The sequence below is a fragment of the Cucumis melo genome, chromosome 6 (genome assembly GCF_025177605.1).
Source record: "Cucumis melo cultivar AY chromosome 6, USDA_Cmelo_AY_1.0, whole genome shotgun sequence".
Taxonomy (NCBI): Eukaryota; Viridiplantae; Streptophyta; class Magnoliopsida; order Cucurbitales; family Cucurbitaceae; genus Cucumis; species Cucumis melo.
In genome coordinates, this window is record NC_066862.1 from 3557229 (window position 1) to 3579596 (window position 22368).

General features: G+C 31.5%; 4 protein-coding genes across 5 annotated transcripts; all 4 read right to left on the minus strand.

Moving 5' to 3' along the window:
* Positions 1 to 1926: 1926 nt before the first annotated feature.
* On the minus strand, positions 1927 to 2458 carry LOC103484178 (zinc finger protein 7). Its single transcript, XM_008441141.2, has one exon. It carries the CDS (start codon positions 2434 to 2436, stop codon positions 1927 to 1929), a length of 510 nt encoding a protein of 169 aa, XP_008439363.1. The 5' UTR covers positions 2437 to 2458.
* Positions 2459 to 10901: 8443 nt separating this feature from the next.
* Positions 10902 to 11484, minus strand: LOC103483626 (transcriptional regulator SUPERMAN-like). The gene has a single exon (XM_008440338.3). It carries the CDS (start codon positions 11469 to 11471, stop codon positions 10902 to 10904), a length of 570 nt encoding a protein of 189 aa, XP_008438560.1. The 5' UTR covers positions 11472 to 11484.
* A 1425-nt stretch (positions 11485 to 12909) lies between these two features.
* On the minus strand, positions 12910 to 14879 carry LOC103483627 (serine/threonine-protein kinase BLUS1). Its single transcript, XM_008440339.3, has one exon. The coding sequence runs from the start codon at positions 14750 to 14752 to the stop codon at positions 13163 to 13165; it is 1590 nt and encodes a 529-aa protein (XP_008438561.1). The 5' UTR covers positions 14753 to 14879; the 3' UTR covers positions 12910 to 13162.
* A 1014-nt stretch (positions 14880 to 15893) lies between these two features.
* On the minus strand, positions 15894 to 20750 carry LOC103483628 (cellulose synthase-like protein D4). Of its 2 annotated transcripts, none has more exons than XM_051086073.1 (9): positions 20047 to 20750; positions 19848 to 19952; positions 18937 to 18964; positions 18774 to 18883; positions 18379 to 18591; positions 18084 to 18180; positions 17370 to 17515; positions 16935 to 17302; positions 15894 to 16523 (listed from the first exon to the last, which is right to left on the minus strand). In XM_051086073.1, the coding sequence occupies exons 1-8, from the start codon at positions 20659 to 20661 to the stop codon at positions 17249 to 17251; spliced, it is 1368 nt and encodes a 455-aa protein (XP_050942030.1). In that variant the 5' UTR covers positions 20662 to 20750; the 3' UTR covers positions 15894 to 16523; positions 16935 to 17248. The 2 variants fall into 2 exon arrangements, with proteins under 2 accessions (XP_050942030.1, XP_050942029.1); XM_051086072.1 differs by having other exon boundaries at positions 20044 to 20748.
* Between the last annotated feature and the right edge of the window lie 1618 nt (positions 20751 to 22368).

Genomic DNA, 22368 nt, shown 5'->3' on the forward strand with positions numbered 1-22368 from the left:
AAATGTTAGAAGTCCAATCTTCCATTTTCTCGAAAATGATGGAATGGTTTGTAGGTTGAAGAGCTCAAAAAGATCGGGTGTCATCCTTAGTTTCGAGGTTTTCAACTATGGAGAAAGAAAGTAAAAATTGTCTATTACCATTGCAAATAAACTTGCTTCATATTTTATTAGAATTAATTAGGACTTTTTAGTTTATTCTTATTTGATATTTTCTATATGATTAGCATTTTTCCTTCTATATTTCTTTCCATTGTTAGATTTCTCGGATCTATTTATTAGGTCTTTTGATGTATCCAACCGTGAGATATGATTATTCAATACAAATTCAACAACTAAATATTATACAAAACTAAAACTTATTTTCTTGCATATTTCTCGCAATAATTTGTATGTTTTTGAAGTATAAGAGTTGAATCTTTTAATCATATTCAAAAAAGAAATTAAAACTATCTTTGTCAAGACGTCAAAAAGTTAGCTTGATCTTTGAAAACATGGATAAACAAATAGATAAGAAAGCAAATATTTTAGAGGCGAAAGAGATGTTCGTGGACTTAATGTTTAAAAAAATAATAAAGAAAAAAGAAAAGAAAAGATCCAAATCAAATTGTTATCAAATGATAAATTTATACAGAGAGAAAAGCATTCTTGTTTTTGAAGACCTTTTCCTAAGTAAGAAGGTTTGAAATGGGAAGCGAAGGAAATGGGTGAAGTATAATTAAGAAGAATATATGATTAAAGAGGAGAGGAGGGCAAAAAGAGAATGAAGGGTATTTCTTTAATTGCAAGAAGATCACGTGACTGTCACTTTCTAAAGTGATTTTGGATATAAAAAGAAATACATAATTATATATATATATAAATAAAACTACTAAATGTGGCTTTAACCATGCAGCTGCAGGCCACACTGTGGGAAAGAAACAATAAATTAAAATCTCCTAAACTCTTCAAAAAAAAGAAAAAGAAAAAGAAAGAAGAAGAAAAAGCATTTATGAGATATGATAAAAGTTGATATAAGGTTTATGAATTTCGAGCGGGAGAATCTCCATTTAAAATATAATTTATCTTTTTAGTATAAATAAGATTCGAGAGAAGGGAATTAAACTTTTTGATATTCAAATAATGCTAGTAATAATTAGTTAAACTTTTTGTTTATCTTAATAAAGACGTATTTTTAAATACTATTAATTAGTTTTTATTTGAATTAATTATTTTAATTTTATAATGATAGCAAAGTATGATATATAACTCTAAAAACTGTGTTAATTATTGTTCACACATAAACACATGTACGGAAGTAGTGAAATATAAAAATAAAACAAAACTTTATCCTTATGCATGTTTATACTGACTTTCTAAATACTATTGATAAAAACAAAAGAGCTATTTAACCTACTGAGTATTATAATAGCTAATTTAATTTTATATCCTTTTAAAAAGTGTATATGTGTGTATATATATATATATATATATATATATATATATATATTTTCATTCACAATTATTGAATAGAGGGGGACCTTCATCTTAGCTCCAAAGAAACTGGGATACAATATAATCATATTAAGAAAAAAACCCCATTTGTGTGCTAACAAAATTGAGAGAAGCACTTCAAGAGAAGGGAGAATTAATATATATTTCTAGAAATGAAAATTGAAGTCATGACAATAATAATAATATATTTTTAATAGCTCTAGCTCTGAGAAACATAAACAAAATTAAACAGAACTGAGCTAATATAAACTTGATTTTGTCAAACCCCCATTCTTTATTCCATCGCTGTACACAAAAACTTGGAAAAAGAAAAAAAAACAGAAGAAAAAACAAACCCATTCATCATATATGGATGCTGTCTGTTCTTCATGATCATAAATTCATAATGGATATATATAAATATATATATATATTATATATATATATATATATATATCAACGATATTCATGGCCAAGTCGAAGCTCCAAGTCGAGTTCTTCATTGTTCCAGACACCTCTGTTTTGATCAATTTGAAGGCTGAGATTAGCTCCGAGGAGTTCTTGATTAACGACGGCGGGGGATGTGATCTGTGGATGAATAGGGAAGTTAGTGGCGGCTGTGTCGAAGTACATCCGGTAAGAGGGGGGAGGGGGGTGGTGGTAATAAGAAGGCGTTGTTGGTTGAGTTGGAATAATAGGAGGGAAAAATTGGTCATGATTAGAATGAGTTGAAGAAGAGGAATGAATAAAATTACGATGTTTGGCTTTGGCTCGGTCTTTGCGATGGATGTTCATATGACCACCAAGAGCTTGAGCATTAGTGAACCCACGCTTACAAAATGTGCACTCGTAAGGACGTTTTGTTGGGTCATTTTCATTGTCGTCGTCTTTGAGATGAATATGATGATCTTGTGGTTCATATTCATCACTTGAACTGTCCCAACTCCCCTGTTTTCCAAAATCCATGCAGAAACCAAAAAAAAAAAAAAAAAAAAAAAAATTAAAAAAAAAGGAAAAAAGAAAAAAAAAAAAGTATAATAATGTGTGTGTGTTTTGTGGTTTTGTTTTGATGCGAAATATTTAAAAAGGTGTGTTTGGTTTGTGTAGAGAAGAAATCGAAAGAAAGGAATAAGGTGGTAAAAGGAATACTTAGAAAGTGGAGATTTTATACAGAAAGCAAAAAGTGGAAGGACGTAAAATGACAAACACAAAACATCTGTAAATTTCCATTGTGGCATTTATGGATGTTAGTGAAAGAGGCTTATATGGGATTTCAGTTTGTCTATGGAAGAAAAGAAACCAATTTATTATTGTTTTTCTTTGTTTGATGATGATGATGATGAGCCGGCTGGTGTGTTTGAAGAGAGAGAGAGAGAGAGAGAGAGAGAGAGAGATAGTAAACAATAAATGTGTAAGAAGAGATCATTAAAAAAGGGAGTCAGATTAAGAGGAAAAAGAATTGAATGAGGGATTGGAAAAAATGTGAAGAGTGGGAAGGAACGTGGGCCAATATGATAGATTATTATTTTGGGGTTTTGAGCTGGTCACAGTGAAGGTCACGAGAGATACCCCTTCTAAACAGCAATCCCTTACTCTCTTTCATCTTTTACATGTGATTATAATACTCGCAATTAAGGCCCATACCAATCTCCCTATCTCCCTCCATTCCAAAATCCAAAATATATAACAACAACAACACTATTCAACTACACTTTCCGCCCCCCCTTCTACCGCACACCTCACTAAACTCCTTCCTAATAATATATATGAATCTCCATCCATCCATCCATCCATCCATCCATTCACCTCCTACATATGTCCTTAAATGGTGCAGAAATTTTACTAATTAATTGACTTTGTTGCATTGCATTTATGGGTTTGCAAGTTAATGAGAAAGGATGTAGGATATGTAGAATGTAGAATGTAGGATGTAGGATGTAGGGTAGTTAGAATCTTGTTAGTTGGGATTGTTTATTGTGGGAGGGGGTTTTTTACTTTTTTTTTTTAATTAACTTTTTTCATTCATCTAGGTGATATGTTGTCCAAAGTAACAAATTCTTAATCTCAATATGCATCCTTGTTATACATATGCACATTGGATTTGAGGTTGTTGTATACATTTAATCACTTGTAACTCCTCCCTTCAAATGTGGTGTTGACTTTCTTTCTCATTTATAAGTTCAAGTTCAACCAGATTAAACTTAGAATATTGCTCACTAATCCACTTCGAAAATAGATTCAGATCGAGGTCTAATCAATCTTGGCAATTAACTCCCCATGAGTAGATATAACGAAAATCCGATCAAACAACTAATTAATTGATATTTGTCGTTAAAAAAGGATAGATATTCATACCTTCCCCGATTGGACTTCTTCCTCTCGGGTTGGATCTTGAAAGGAGCAAATACGAATCGAGTCGAAGTTCCTGGACCGTCAGTTTGGATCGGAATAGAGGGACGAAGCGTGAACCTACCTAAAGGAAAAAGACTCGAAAAATAGGGAGTACAATGGTGTTTAAATTTTGCGCCTAGGAGAGTTTTTTACATCAATATTTAAAAAAAGAATTGTCAATCATCCATCAGATATAAAATTGAATGTTTTGTCTTACAAGACTATAAATTTTTTTATTGGGTTCATTAAGTCATGAATTTTAAAAATGGTGAATATATATGGTGATGAATTATTAGATACAAAATTAAAAATTAAAAAATATATTTATATAAAATCGAAACTTTACAAACCCGTTTATTCGATAATTTTTAAAGTTTAGGAATAAAATACATACAAATCTTACTTTTAGATGGGATAAACTTGTTGAAATGTTAAAATCCAAATAAATACTCATTAGAAAGTTCGTAGGATTAAATATACAAGGTAAAATTTTTTTTTGGGTCAACCAAGTTTTGACCTTTTGGTCAATAATGATATCTCAATCAACAGTGTTATATTCCAACTGTTTAAGTTAACTATTAGATTGAAAAATAGATTATTTAAATTAAGAAAATGGACTTGGCCAATATATATTTATAAGAGTATTTTTAACAACGATATAATATTCTTTATATTTTACTTTCAAAACTATCAAAAACAAAATTTTCTTATATATATTGATAGGCACCTATCTTATTTTATGATCAAAGTAGAACTTTGTTTCCATTCATGAATATGAGCATAACTCAATATTGACATAAAGTGCATATATTTTCGATCAATGATAATTTAAAAGTTTGAATGTTTCCCTCCATATCGTTGAACTAACATTAAATAAAAAAAGAAAAAAGAAAAAAAAAAGAAGAAGGTAATTGTGGAGTTGATGTTGATGTTAGAGGAAGTAATTAATAGTTTGAGAAAATTGAAGGAGGAATAGGTCAAGGGAAGAAAAAGGATTCCAAAGGGAAACATCCATTAATGTAATAAATAAAAAGGTAGAGGTAAGCTTCCATCAATGTGTTTTTAGAATGGGAGCGTGGGGTCTACAAAGAAAGGGGAGCAGTTTAAAAGAGAATAACATGATTGTAACTTACCTATTATTTAATTATGCCAAAAATATAATATCAAATATCAAATAAAAATAAAATACCTTACCTTACCTTACCATATGTCTTCTTTCATTGCTCTTTTCTAATTTTGTTATTATTATTTTTCTATTTAATTAATTCTCCTATGTTAGACGGCTAAAACGCGTTTGGACTTCCACATGCAATTCCCCCTTTAAATGGCTAAATTTGTCTTCTTTTGTTTCCGTATTTTCATACTACGATACAAACCTAATTTTGTCTTAAAATACCATATTATTAATTTTTATTTTTTAAATTGTATTTTATCCGTACAATGACTCCAACTTTTTTTTTTATTCAGTTAAATATAATACTCAATTTAATTACTATATTGAGTGACTTTATCCGATATGTATTAGGATAGACACATACTATATGAAAATTATTTGTAGTTCTTTGTGATGTTATAGTTGATAAATATCACTAGGGTCTTGTCAAAGTTGTGTCCATATCTTAGAGAGTCTTTTAATAACGTTGTTCATATTCTCATCACTCAATCGCAAAATTTAGTTTGAAAATCACCTCAACTTGGATTCTATTTTTGTTTCACGATTCTTGTATGTTAGTCCTTTTTAATATGTGTGACTAAATCTACTAATAAAGTTTTTTAAACAAACATTTTTTAAAATAGCAAAATATTAAAACTATTTACAAAACATAACAAAATTCATCAAATTCTCTATGGTTCCTTCGAAATTTTTGTTCTATTTTGTAAATAATTTAATTTTGTGTACTATTTAAAACAATTTTTATATTTTAAATGACAATTTTTTTTTAAAGAAATTGAATTATTGAACTATTTACAAAATATAGCAAAATCAATCTATAGTCTATCTAAGTTCTTTTTGCTATATTTTATTTATAGTTTCAATATTTTGTCATTCATTTATTTGGAAGAGTTAAGAAAGCTTCCAATTTTATTTTGCGGAAAAAGGAAAAAAGGAAAAGAAAAGAAAAAGAAAAAGAAAAAAGAGAGTGGGATAATGGGCCTGTTTGAAAGAAAAAGATACGGCCCAGTAAACTAAAAAATGTATGGCCCAAAAAAGATACAATTCATTGGGCTTCCATTAACCTGGTGTTGTACGAGGACTATAGCACTTTATGGTGGGGTTATGATTAACGTTTTAAAAAAGTCAAACGTATATCAATGTATTTTCTACATTTCCTCAAAAACATATTCACGATTAAAAGGCTTAAACATATGTTAAATTACAAAATACACACAAAAATTATGGTAGTGGTGTGGAATGAAAACTTGAACTCAAACTCAACCACACCACATTGATTTAGATATCCTTGCCCATATAGTTCAAGTTCTTAATTGTATAATAGCTCAAAGATAATAATAATAATAAAAAAAAAGTTCAAAACTTTTTACGATAAACTATAGTAAATTTAGATTTTGAGAGAGAGAGAATGAAAGTAGGGATTAAGAGTAGGAGAGAGAGGGTAAAAGGCAATGGATGGTGATGTGTTTCCTTTATGCCATTCTCCATTACTATTTCACTTTCACCAAAATACACATTTTATTGATCACTCCCTCTCCTTTCCTTCCCTTTTGTCCATTCCTCCACTTGTCTCTTCTCTTTTCACCCATTCTCTCTTTTCTATCAATATTATTATTATTATTATTATTATTATTATTATTATTATTATTATTTTCATTTTTAATAAATATTTTAATATTTGGTCATGCCTCTCTCTCTCTCTCTCTCTCTCTCTCTCTCTCTATATATATATATATATATATATATATATATATATATATATATATATATATATGTATGTATATATATATATATATATAACTATACATCTACATCACATTATTTGAAACCCTACCCACTACACTATCCTATCATGTTTCACTAATTAACTTAACGTTGCTTTTGTAATATACCTATCTCTAGTTCTACTCTCTATACCTTCCACAGTTTAAATATAATTACTTACTTTTTTTTAGAAACACTTTTAATTCTCTTTTACACTTCTTTGAAAGAAAAACGAAAAATTGTTTCTTATACATTGATATAATGTCCTTACACCACTTAGTATACAGATACACTTATTACTTTACCTAATTTAATGCTATCATATATATATATAATATTAGTAACAATCCGTAATTAAAAATAAAAAGTTTTAATTCTTTTTTCTTTGATAGTTATGCATTCATTCAAGGCCACAGATCAAGAGCATTAAAAGTCAACTCTTCAATACAATAATCTATTATTGTACATTATTGTTTTGTAGTTAAATCATAAATCATATATAATAGTGGGATTATTGATATTAGTTAATTGGCTGTTATTATATATCTTTTGTCACCTCCTTAATAACTCTCTAATCCAACAAAGATTCACCTTTCATTTTCTGAATTCCATTAAGGTATGTTGCTTATTTAATCAAGAGAGCTATAGAAATCATATTAATTAGTTAGTTTTTTTGGTCAATATATTAACATAGATTCGCCTCCTTTTGTTGGACATCCAAGAAATTCATCCACAATTTTGAGTCCTAAGGCTATCTTTATCGTTTTGTTTGACATTTATCCATAAAAATAAAGCTTTACTTTAAAAGTAAGATATGCCCTAAGTTGGTACATCATAATTAGCACACTAAGGATACAATTAACAAACTAAATTACATTAAAAAAAAAAAAGCTTAGAAAATTTGAAATTTATCGTATGTCGTTAATTACATATTCACCGTAAGATGATAAGACATTCATTTAACATTTCAACGATTTGTAGTTTGGTCCTCATCAACCGTACATATTGTTAAACTAAAAAAAAAGAATTCACGTTTTTTATTGTTGTAATGTCTTAAATTTTTTATATTTAACCCTTTAAATAACCAAACGTGAGGTTTTCCTAAACAATACCAAAAACCTAATTTGTATTCATATGTTAATTTACGTTACTTACGATTTTGAATATCTCAGACTTTATAACAAATATTTGTAATATTTTGTCTGGGTTTAATAAGCTTTTATCTCTCCCATATATTAATAATTTGGATTCTGAAGCATCGTTTTTCGAATGATTACTTATAAAATGATAGAGACATTACATTACACCACTTTGACATGCGACATAAAATAATTAGATTAAAGAAGAACAAACCCTGAGTATTGATAATATATACGTATGATTCTTAAAACAAGCTAAGTGATTTGAATAATAAAATTGAAAAAAGAAAGAAAAGAAAAGAAAAGAAAAGTAAGAAGAGTTATATTTAAATTTATGATGAGATTTGAATTGATGATGACGTAAATGAAGAAGAATAATTTGTGGAAGCAGAGAGTGAAAGAGATGGCAGAAGGTGGTTTCTATTCCCAGTTCTGATGCATTTACTTCATTCACTTTATAAATGTGTGAGCAACTTCAAATCCAATACACAAACTAACAACTTCATTTATTGCCCTTTTTGCCTTTTCAACTCAATACTTTTTCTCATCATCATCTCACATACTTCCTTCCCATAACACCGATCAAAACAAACAAATCTATTTATAATCTACACTTCCTTCTATCTATTTAAACCCTAAACTTATATATATATATATTTGATTTTATCTATTGGGTTTTAAATTTATGGAAGTTACTTTTGGAAATAAAAATAAATTGAAAGTTTTGAATTTAAACGACAGGTTAGAAAATGTAAATAAAATAGGGTATATTAATGGAAAGATTGATTAAAAATGTCAAAGTGTTGTATTTGGGTTTGGTAACCCTAACCCTAATGTTAAGTCAAGTGATGCTGCAATTGCAATTAATGAGGAACTTATATTACCAATGAGCGCTCTTCTGATATGTATCTAAATCAAATAATTCATCCACAATCTTTTCCATTAAAAATGAAAAATTGCTCACTTTCAAAGATAGAAATTATATGGGATTTGTCTTTAAATTAATTCACAATAAAAGTACCTAATATATATATCTTTTAAACATTAGGAAGTCTTTTAATCTATCTAACATAAATGCACTACATAAATCACTAGTTATTAAAAATAATAATCAAGTGAGACTATGTTACATACTCTGAAAATAGTAGTTTTTCAATCTTCCTCATACTTGTTATAGTTATAAAACTGATTTGAACATGCATTCACATAGCTGTAGTTTGTTTAGAAGCTAGGTCAAATTATATGTATTGGCAAGACTTAAGTTATACATTAGATATACATATAAAATGGAATTCATGTGTCTAATAATATATAGGACCATCAACTTTCAACCTAAGGAAACTTAAACGAAAATACACTTCAAAGACAAAAATTATAAATATTTAACCTAAAATTTAAACAAGACATACATTGTTGTTCGCTTCTCTTTCTTCAAAGCTTAAGAAACCAATCAAAACAAACTAAGAGGTTTTCAAGTGGATCGTCGTTATCTAAGTTAATACTACTCGTGAATGGACAAAACCCAAAGTTAAAAAACTGTAATTAAAAGAGAAAAAGAAATTAAAAATATGAATAATGGATTATTATGAAGGGGAAGAAAAGTAGAGAGTAGCGATAGGTATAAAAATTAAATTTTATAGTTGTAGAGATATAAATTGAAGAGGGATCAGTTGATTTAATTTATAGTAATAGTAGATTGGTAATTGGGTGTGGTGTTGTAAGAGAGAAATGAAATAATGGAGAGTGTTGAGGATGAGAAAAGGGAATTGAAAATTGAAAGAAGAGGGTATCACAGTTAGTCTGAAATACTTTGGACAGACCAAAGCATTTCCATCTAAATATGGAAAACCCATCATACCATTTGACGCCCAGACATTGTCGGGAACATGCAAAACCAAAACACACACACAAACACACAAACATTTTCTTTTTCTTTCTTCTTTTCTTTCTTTTTTGGAAATATAATTAAAGCATCCTATGAACAAACACACAAACAAACCTCTAATTTTCTTTAACCCCTCTTCCTAATTCCACACTTCACTTCCCATGCAATTTCACACTTCAATCAACCTCCTCATTTCAAAACCACACTGTCATTACTTTAACAATATTATCCAAAATTTTTGTTTTGTTTTTTTAATTTTAATTTTAAAGTAGGTTTCATACCAATTGAGATATTGTCTTTTTTTCTTACTATTAGAATGCCTTGCATTTGTTAATTGGTACTTCCAATAATTGATCATGGGGCATGTTTTGAGTTTAGGGTTTAGAGAGGTGTGATATATGTATATAAATATCCTACTAATTGCCCATGAACATTGCCAATACACTATAAATTAATCACTATGTTTACAATTTTCTTTCTCTTTCGACTTCATGATTAACCATCCACTTTTAATTTCCACCCAATAATTCAGAACCTTGGTCACATTTTCAATTAGCGTAGTTGTTAAGAAAAGCGAAGTTAGTCAAATATAAACCACATATATCTCCATATATTATCCAAAATCTTCAAGATCTAGACGATATCATTAAGGTTTTGTGATTGATGGGTATGTAACGATAAGATATAACATAAAAAAGAATGACTCCTTAAAAAACATTAAAATGAGTGATAAAGAGAGAAAGGGAAAGAAGTAAACTACACACACTATATATGCATTAAATATAATGTGAGAATTTAATCACATTTCTTCTCATTTTCTTGGAACTAAATCAAGAAACTAACACACAAGTTTGATTAGAAAAGAAATTAAATCCTTTTTCAAATCAGACAGAAAAAAAGAAGATAAAGTTACCAATGAAATTAAAACATACAAATAGTGAAAGATAGAAACAATAATGTCTTAAGCTTGGTTTTAAAACATTACAAAAATATAACAACAGATGATGGTGAGTAAATTTTTTGAAGAACATGTTACAGGGGTCAAATATCATCACCGAAAAATCCCACATCTTGATCTCTAAGTCGAGTACCCTAATCGAAGCTCCAAATCAATATCCATCTTGGAGTCGTTAAGTACATTGGTAGAAGAAGTAGTACTAATTTCAATATCCAACCCAATATTGAATTTCTCACCCTTCTTCCAATGACCTCTCTCAAACATATTAGGTTTCGCGGCAATCTCGGCCGTCATGGACGACAACTTCAAATCCGAAGCTTTCCGACCGACGAATGTGACTTCGTCGTAAGACGAGATATTAGGGTTAGGGTTAGGGTTATGGAGAAGGTTAAGGTTGAGATTAGTGAACTGACCATCAGCTGGAGGAGAATAAAGCAAGGCTCTATCTCTCCTATGAACATTCATATGACCACCAAGAGCTTGAGCTGATCTAAATTCCCTTTTGCAAAAGTTGCAAGTGTAACTCCTTGGAGGCCATGAAATCCCATTGATGAAATCTTCCTCGGTCGCCGCCCGACACACCTTGTTCCTCTGGCTTTTCACGCTGGGGTTGGCTCCTCCACCAATCGTCGACGTGTTCATTGATGTTAAACTTGTACGATACACCGTGCGTAAACAGTTCTTCTCCATGGATGATGCTTTAGAAAAAGTAACAAAAAAGAAAAGAAAAGATTCAAAGTGATAGCTAGTAGTGTTGACAATGAGAGATAGAAAGTGGGAAAAAGGAGTAGTTGAAGAAATAGATTTAATTAGTTATATTGTCTATATGGAGAAGAGTGAAATAATGTTTAAGACTTAAAGAGAGAGAGGAAGAGAAAAGGGGAGAAGGCCCTGAAAATGTCCTTCATGTGTTTAGGTTTATGAGATGTTTATTTTAGGGAAGAGAGAGTAATGGGGTTTGCCATTTATGGGAATTTGGGTTTATGATATATTCTTTTATTATATTACACCTCCCCTTCTCTTAAATTTATATAACACTGTTTTGGTGTTGTGTTTTTGTTGGTTTTTGTGTCATCATTCACATTTTGTTGTATACATGGACTGCTCAATTATGTTCATTCTTTCAATCACCATTTTGCTTCTCTTCATGTTATCAGATGTCTGAGCCAAACACTACACTTCTATCATTGAATTTTCCTTCTCATTTGGTGTTTTGTTTAATTTCTTCTACTTCTTTATTTAAAGGTTAAATTTTCTCTCCTTTGTACTTGTCTTTTGAGTTCCTCTCTAGCTAACTTGTCTTTTGTATTGACTTATATCCATAACCATTTCTTTCCTAATTAATGTAAAAGATCGGAAGTTAGAGAAACTCTTAGGCGATTTTAGATTTTACTGCAATGTTCATCCTAAATTAACTGCATTCTTCTATATTAACAATCCGTGTCTTGGTGTTTTGGAACCACATAAAATTCTCATATCAAATGAGATAAAATTGATTTCACTTTTATATCCAAATCATTTTTTCATAACCCATATGTGGAACTTTGTTTGTACCTAACAAAATGATAGGTTTTCATATCACATTTAAAATTAGAAAACAATATACAAAGAGGTTGTTTGATTTAAGTTTCAATTCACCTGAGATGCTAATTGTTTCCTGAAGTGTTAGAATAGGACTTTATTTTTATTTTTTTTAATTTTTCAATATGTTATACCCCTAATTATTTATGACAAAAATAAATTATTATGTACTAAGTCAATCCATGGCGTCTTATAGGTAGTAGATTTTTATGGAATCCGAACTCTCATATTTATAATGTAATATTTCTATGAAAAAATACCTAAGAAATTGGATATTTAAAAGTACTTTTATGTTTGGGATAAATAAAAATCATTTGGGCCAGGAATGATTGACATTGGACTTCTTTCTCGGACAGAGAGAGTCCATTCACTATTCAAGGGTTTGATCTAAAAATGAAATGAAATTCATCACCATTTTCAAAATTTAAGCATTTACAGGCTAAATTCTATCTTATGTTTTTCATATTCAGCTAAACAATCAGTATTAATTAAAGGGTAATAATAATTGATAGTAATTTAGGAATAAATAATTAAATTGATAGCAAACTTTTAAAAATTTGCAAACTTCGATCATTAAAGAAAAAACTAATCTAATCAAGTGAGATCATGATCTTATGCATTATGGTTGATTTGGATGATTTCACACTGATTTATGACTTTAAGCAAAATCAAAGTCCGATCAAACTTTCGAAACCTAAAATTTTAGAACAAAATTAATACAAAGATTGAACTCAATCTTGTACTCAATACAAAAAATCCACACAAATAGTAACATAAGGTAGATTTTTGAAGCTATGAAATCAGTTGTTAAGGGTGGCCGAAGCACCACCATCGTTATTATTATGAGCAGCAGAAATTTGAAGCCTGAGAAATTCCAACTCCATCTCTAATTCAAAGTTCCTCCTCCTCTCATTCTCCAATTCCCTCGTCATCTTCTCCATCAATCTCCCCATTTGCTCCTCTCTGCTCATCTCTCCCCCTTTCTCCCCTTCCATCAATTCTATCAAACTCCCCACCGCCCTCCTCTGCTCATCTAAACTCTTTTTCAGCGCCATCAATCCTCCCACTATTGATTCTCTGTCAACAACCTCCTCCTCCCCTCCACCCCCGCCGCCGCCGCCCCTTTCATTCCCCACTGGTGAACTCAGATCCGACAGCCCTGAACAGCACTCGCTCGAATCCCCTGAACCCTTCTCCTCCATGATCGAACATTCTTCCCCTGGAAAAACTGGGTCTAGCTCTAACCCATCCTCGTTGAAATTCCACCCACTTATCCTCCTCTGTTTTATAATCTCTTTCTCTAATTCTTCTTCCTCTTCTTCCTCGGTTTTCATCGATGGCAATCGCTGTAATTTTCCCAATTTGAATCGCTCTTCAACGCTCGGCAATCCTTGTAATATAGTTTTTACGAGAAGATCAGGCCCCTTGCTATTTTTGAAGAATGGATGTTTGAGCAATTTCTCGGCGCAGGGTCTTCTCGATGGCTCCGGATCTAGGCAAGACGCTACCAATTCCTTAAACCCTTTTGAGAATTTGTTCTTGTTTTTGCTGTTATGGTGATTTTCGTAATCGGAAAATCGAAACCTCCGCGTGATTTTCAGAAGCAGGGATTTGGAAGGAGGGAGATGAGACAGGGGAGGTCGTCCATGGGCTAATTCCAACGCCGTGATTCCAAAAGACCATATATCTGCTTTTAAACTATACCCATTGTGCGAGTGAATCACCTCCGGTGCCATCCAATACGGCGTTCCGGCGACTTCCTTCAGCATCATAGACGTCGATAATGGAGAAATCGACACCCCCTGTTTTGAATTCGACTCGAAAATAGACGTGGAAACTCCAAAATCAGCAAGCTTGATCGACCCATTTGAGTCTATCAGAATGTTGCCGGCTTTAATATCGCGGTGGAGATGACCTTGGTCGTGGAGGTAAGAAAGTGCGTGTAGAATTTCTCGAAGAACAATGGCAATGCAGGGCTCCGGCAAGCCATCGGGAAACGAAGACGTAATAATGGACTGTAAAGATCCAGCGGACATGAACGGCATGACGACCCAAAGACGACGATCGACGGTGAAAGAACAATGAGCATTTAGAATGTTGGGGTGAGAGAGAAGTGAGAGAATTTTGGCTTCTCTTCGGATGTCATCGAAATCCGCTCGTGATCGATCGAGGTCAATGGCTTTAATGGCCACAACTACAGAGTTCATAGGAATGCAGATGGCTTTGTACACGACGGCGCTGACACCGACACCAATTTCGTCGATGATTTTGTAAGAGGTGGAATCAAGAGGGAATTGGGGCCGTTTGGAATCATCGTGGTCGTCGGTGAGCTTCATGACAAGCTCACCGGACTGGACTCGCCGAAGGGAATTAAGACGAGAAAGTTTCATGGCGAAAAATGGGATGTGGATGAGAGAGTTAGAAGGTTTAGAAGGGGATAAGTAAGGGAAAGAAAGTGAGAGTTTTGAGCAGTTTTCTTGTGAAAGGTTAGAGGGGGAAGGTGGAGTTTTTAAAAATGGAGATGAAGCATGTGAAACCTTCAACAATAAATTTACTTCCTTTTTTGAGAGGGCATTGTTAATGGTGGATTTTATTTCAAATATTAATTCATGTGGGCAACAAATTTAGTGTTGATTATTAGCTCATGAACACCAAATTTAGTATTGTGTGCTAAAGAAATCCACTAATTATGTTCCTTTTTTCTTTCAAGTTCAACCATACAACACATTTTTGTGTCAAAGTTATATAATTTTGTACCATCAATTGACTTATGTTTAAAGTTAGCCAAGCAGTTGATTGAATTGAAATTATGAACAATCTTAGATTGATCAATATTTAAAAAGATGTATGGCTAGGATTTTCAATATATACCATGCTACTTAAGCTTTCATATTCTCCATCATTTCCATCAATTACGTAGAGTTTGTATGAGTTAAACAATTATGTATTAAATTTTGTTTAATTATAAAAACAATATTTTACGTAAAGATTATATCGACCGTTGACATTGATATAAGCCTTTATAGATATAGAAAGGATATGAAAAATTCCTATATTTTTGTAAATATTATGATTCATTATTCTATATTTGAAAATGTTATCGCGTGCCTTTTCTTTTTTTTTAGTTGAACAACATATACAAAAGTTGGGAATTTCAATAATATGACACAAACGAGCAAAATTATTCTTCAAAACGAAAAAAGCAAAACCAATATAAAAAAGAAAAAGTTGAAAGATTTGGAAAGTTCGAAATGTAAAGTAGAAGTTTGACTTTTGAACATTATGACCTACAATTTCAATTCCTTTTGTATATATAATAGAAAGCATATGCAACATGAGTTTTGACTAATAGCTTAGTTAATCTAAAGTTTTTGATCAATTTTTAATCATCGAATTTGAAGGTTGGTTGGAAATATCAATTTAAGTGTTTCATTTCGAAACATTTTAAAACATTTTGGAAGTTAATCACATATATTATTAACTCATTTGTAGAAGAATATTTTTTTTGATTTTAAATAGATAATAATGTCATTGAAAACAAAGAAACTTATTCCCTTTCCATCACATTGGGTTAATAACTTAAGCAAGATCCTACTTGTCCTCCATTGAACATTACACAAACAAAATAGACAGAAAATACAAAAATAGCAACACAACCAATGAGGATCCTAAAGTGACTTTAAATGGAATGCAGGCTTTATCAGTTCTTAAAACCATGGCCTCAATGATAGGGAAACTCATCAACAATGTATAGAAGCAAAGAAAAAGCTGCCCAAATGTTTCCTCCCAATCTTCAAGACTCCCTACAATTCTCCCGAATCCAATTGCGAAGGCAACGAGATTCAAGACGACGAGGCCCACCATTGGAGCAAGAAATAGGATTGAAGCTTGAAAATCATACACGTCCATATCGTACCTCTTCATTTGGTCATCATCTATCCCTTTGTTTGTTGGAACAAAGCTAACATTTCTTACCCCAATTTTGTCCATCAAAACATCTAAACTTCCATAGGAACGAGCTGTGATTCCCTTCATCATCCATATCCTCTGTTCGTTTAGCCATTTTTTAACTGAGCCTCCGGAAATTAGAACCTCGTGCAAGTGAAAGAATGATGCTGAGATGAAGATGAAGCAATATACTACGAAGAAGGGACTTGAAACCTGCAGGTGCCACCAAGTGTGTGATAAATTAACAAACTCACTCAAGATTACGTTCAAACAAAAACTTACAGAGTTTAGAAAGATAAACACAGACATTAAAACCAAAGACTAAACTTGTAATCTAACATTTACTATATCCAAACTTCAACTAGATCTAAAATAACAATCACACTATTAGGATTAATATGAGCATGTAATTTATGCAAGGAGGTTCCACCTTTAACCTCTTTGTCGAGAATACACATACTTATAATATCTCCGATGATATATATGTATATGCATTAGAATATGTTTGAATTATACTCCCACTTACACAAAAAACTTGAAGAATGGTAGCCTTAATTTAATTAGGTGATGCAAAAAAAAGGGAGGTTAGAAGGGGATATATATCATATATATATATACGTATACCTCGGGGAAAATAGGTATCCCATGGAGCAAACAGAGGGGAGGGATGGTAGCTAAGATCCATATGGAGAATGAACAAAGAGGATAAAAGGCAAGTTCAGCATAGCACATTCTCTGCAACAGACTCATCATCGATCTTTGACCCCCGTAAAACAGAGGGCAAAATCTCGAAAGGGCGACTTCGAACAACCCAGAGCTCCATCTTGTTCCTTGAAACAACACCTGGTTTAGACTTGTAGTCCCACTCCCTAAGAACTGTGGCCTCTCTGGATTGCTAAACACCGATTTCCACCCTTGACTATGTAAAACCAAACTTGTCAAGAAATCCTCCACCAATGAATCGTAGAGAAACCCAACTTGTGAATTGAATCCTATATATATTTATATATTATTTCACAATAACAAAACTGAGTGCCTCCAAATAATTAAAGTTGTGACCTTTTGACCCCATTTACTTCCATTTTCGTAGGTGCATGAAGCTAAATGTTGAGCCTCTTCCACTGCAAAATCTCTTGATCTGTTATTCTCTTTCATGGATTCGATGAACTTCTCGAAATCTTGAATATGCTTTGAAGAATCCTTATCTGAGACATTCATGATTAAAATTAAACATTAACTAGATTTTAAATGGTTAAACAAATGATGAATAATGATTTTAAATATTAACACATTTGTGAAGTTGATCATTTCAGAAATTACCATCAGAATATATGTTTCAAAGACAACTATAAACATACATAAAATTGAAAGTCTTTTAGGTGGTTTCAAATTAAGCATAGCTAGTTAGAGGTTCAAATCACACTCTTCGCTATTCAACTCACAAAGATAGAATTAGGTGGTGGTGAAGACTTGTCAATTATCAGGTGACTTTTCTATCATAATTCAAAAATGAAAAACACTGCCCCATATAATAATAGTTTCTGGTTTTTTAAATTCTGTTTTTAAATTTTTGTTTATTAAAAACAAAAACAATTCTTCCTTTACATTTTCAGTTTTCTTTCCTAATCTAAAAACCAAAGTTATTGTTTTAAAAAAAGAAAAAAGAAAAAAGAAAAAGTGATTTAGATATTTAGCTCAATTGCATAAACACTGGTGCCAACTTGAAATTCACTAAAGTTTTTTTACATATAAATATAAATAAAATGTAGGTACCATGTGGGGAAATTCCGAACAAGGAAAGCCTCTTGATGTAAAAGCATGTGCCGGAGAGAATAGGACCCTGAAGATTGTTCATGCCGGACCATTCCACCTGCAACACACATCAATAAATTCCTACCACTACCAACATGGACCCATATAGATATATATAGATGGCAGTCTAAACGCCGGCCGAGATTGATATGATTTACTATTAGTATACGTTAGCAATAGATCGAGGAGAAAACAATCTTATAATTATTAGAATCAAAAGTAGGCCTTTTTTTTTTTCCTTTGTAGGTGTGTGTACCGTGAAGAAAGATCTGAGTTGGCTGTCGTAGATGTCGTTTCTGGTGACATTGTAGAACTTTTGAGGGAACTGAACGAAAGAGAGAGAGTTGGAGAAATGGGGATGAAGATGAAAGTGCATCGCTTGACGGGCTGAAGTTGAGTCATTGCAGTACATGTCGCAATCCAACACTAATATGTATGGTGAATTGCTCATCGCTCCTGACACTCGCAGCTGCAAATTAACATTTAATGTATATTTCTAAAATTCTAAAATTTAACATTGCGATGAAGCAACAATCTATGATCTTTCATTTCTTTGAAAAAATATAGGAAAATCTCACAATGTTTATAGATAAAAATCAACTTAACAAAAAGAGAAACTGAAGATATATAAAAGAGAAGGAGGTGACATACAAGAACATTAAGGGCCCCAGCCTTGAAATGGTGTGGATGTGAAGGTTTTTTCTCACGAGATACGTACACAAGTAGAGGTAGTTCTATTTCATTTCTTGATTTCACTTCACCTTCATCATCATTATTACACCTTATTCTATTTCATTTCTTGATTTCACTTCACCTTCATCATCATTATTACACCTTATTATCTGAAAAAAGAATACGATAACATTTTTAAACTAAAATAAACTAAAATATTTACGATACATAACAAATTTTGAATTTTATCTATGATAGAAATCAATAAACTTTTAATAATTTCTATCAATAATATCATTAAGAAGTATATCAATATCTATTATCGATAGAACATGAAATTGTTATATTTTATAAATAGTTTGTGAAATTTGTCATTTTTATAACTTTCTTTTCTAACTTTTTTATTATTTGATTTTTTTTAGTTTTTTTCTTTTTTAGTTATTCGCTAAATTTTATATATATTTTTACATGTACTCCTAATGAACTTTTGTAGAATGAACAACTTAGTCTCTAATGCACTACAAATCATTTTTACTTCAACTTTAGTTTGTAACGATTTCATCTTTGAACTTTTAATTTTGTAACAATCTACTTATGTTGCTTTAAAATTTACAACAATTTAGTTTCTGCATTACAATTTGAGTGCGAAAATTTAGTGAGATTTTTTAAAACACATGGACTCCATAATTTTATAAAATTCGATGCCTACATCTAAAATTCAAAAAATTGAATCAAATTTTGATAAATTTTGTTTATATTATGACTCGATTATTACAAATTTTGAAATACGAAAACTAAATTATTGTATATAACTAAATTAATATGAAATTAAAAATACATTGACTAAATCCTTGCAACTCAAAGTTCAAAACCTAAATTATTACATTTATCGTTCTTTTATCTTCGATATTTTAATCTTTCAGAATGTTGGTACTTTTTAAGGAATATCATACCTTAGAAAGTATAAGAGGTTTTATATTGGAATGAGGGTTGTCTCATATTGTTTTGAGGCCTTACATCTCGTCTCTCTATGAAAAAACGCTTCGTTCAAACCTGGACTAATGCAGGGTGATCAACGCGAGACCTAATGGCGGCTTCCCCAGCCCACTTTTTCGTTCCATCCCTAATCCCATCCTTAAATTCTTCATATTTTTCTCTCTGCCATTACACAAAATCATAATCACAATCAATAATATTAGTTCCCTTTTATTTTTAAGAGACACAAATATTTTATAATTAAATATATCACCACAATTAGCTTCTGCTCCATAAATCCATCATCCCTCGAAATATCATGGCGGTGATCCTCTCGGGCAGGCGAGAAATAAGCCTGGGGACATGGCTGTGTAATTCCATACTTTCTGCAGAAGGGAACCCACCAGCGTGAAAACCGTCGCGCTTCTCTGACCCCATGTAGAGTGAGCGGAGAGCCAGCGTCGTCGGAAAAGTAAATGTGAAGTTTATCGGGTGGGTAGTCCAAAGTCATGGCCGAAATCAGAGTGTTCATGACTTCGAGAGTGGGCTCCTTCTCCGGGTCGGCAGTGCAAATAAAAACGTCTATGGCGGGAGGCGGGAGCTGCGGCCTCAGTTTCTCCGGGGGAAGTAGGATATGTTTGGGAATTTGGGGGCGCCATCGAGAGGCTCGGCCAAGTAGCCAAATGAAAGCAAGAAGAAGCTCAGAAGTGAAAACCAAAAGCCATGGAAAGAAGTACTGTTTGGATTGTTGATTTAGGAAGAAAAAGGAAAGTCTGTAGAAAATCAAGAGAAGCAGAGCAATGGAGTGAAGCAGAATTTGGGCTCTGTTTATTAGAGTTTGAAGTGGTCGGACATGGCTAACATACACACCTTGCCATGCTTCTGAATCCATTCTGTTTTCTTTTTCATACGTAACCCAGTCGGGTAGAAAGGGTTTATTTATGCTTCTTTCTTCTTTTTTTTTTTTTTGGCCTTTTGAGTCAAACAAAAAACTAGGTAGTGGAGTGTAGAATCTCAACTTCATAGTTTTGAGATTGATTAACTTTTTCTAGTAAATTAAGTTCAATTAAAGTGATTAAAGGTTGTTTGGAATTGATTTTTGATGGGGCTAATTAATTAAAATTAAATTACTTTTAATTTGCTATTGTCAAAATCATCAACATCACCTTTGTTCACTAGTTATGAATGTGAAGAAGAATTCTCGATATGATTAAGACTCGTTAGCTACATTGGGAACAAGGAAGAGAATTTAAAATTGGATACAATGTCTTGTAAGATAGTCTAACTAGTCAAACTCATTAAAATACTATTACAACCCCCACAGAGGATAATATTCATACAAACTATTCCTTCTACACCTCACACAACCTCTAAAATTAACTATGTAAATTAATTTCATCAAGAAATTATACGTCATATAAATTAACAAAATATTAATAATCCACGTATCTTAATTTTACTCAAATATTTTCATGCAACTATCTATTGTTTTTTATAGATGTTTTTGAGGAAATTATAAAAAATTCAAAAAATAAATTTATATTAAGAAGTAAGTATTTTATTATTTTTAAATAAGTAAACATGTCTATTGTTTTGATAAAATTTATATTAATGACATATTTGACAATTATTTTTTATATTTTGTCAATTTTTCTACATGTAATAAGTAAACTCCTCGTATTGATATAAAAATCTATGAATTAAATGTGAAAATATCTTACAGAGGAAAAGAAAGCACAACAATAGTAATGGTAATAAATAAAAAATGTCATACTTTGAAAATTCTTTGGTTAGGCCAATATAATAATAGTTGAAAAATAAGAATGAGTTTCAAGCAAAGTAAAATGACGGTTACCGAAAATCGGTAAAGACTTCTTAAATGGAAAGAAGAGTCTTTACATAATTGATTTGTCATCGTTAGGAAATGACAAATTAGTAGAACTTTTTTCTTAAAAAGAAAAGAATAGTAGATTACTTTTTAAATAAGAGATTACTAAAGAAAATAACTTGAAATTTATTTAAAGTGACCATGTTCTTTCAAACCCTGCTCGTAAACTAAAAAAAAACTCCAATAATCTTTTGACTGACTTTTTTCAAAATAATATTATTTAAATAATTATTATCAAAATAGTGTGGTGAAGAATATTGTAAAAAATAGGTGGAAAAGTCGTATGTGTACCAATATACAAATACCTTAAATTGCGGACTGAGTATACGACTTAACATTGAAGTTGTGTATTGTACTTGATACACAACTAGCTTATATAACTCGGCACATCTACGATTGGCTTGAAAATCAAGACTGTCATGTTGTTCAACATATTGCACGAAGTTGTGGATTGGGTATGCATCAATGCCAAGTCGTATGTCAGTCCATGAGTCAAAAGCGAAGTCGTGTATCGTGTAGACAGTTTTATTCGCTTCAAAACCTACTCCATTCTGCCATTTTACTATCCCCTTGCCTCCTTCTCTAACAACAGAAAAAAAAAACCCATCCCCTTTACTGTCGCGACCGCCGTCTTCAGCTCTACCACCGCCAAAGTCGTGTATGTATTGGTTGTTTAAGTTTGGGCCAGCTTGATGTATTTATAAATTAATT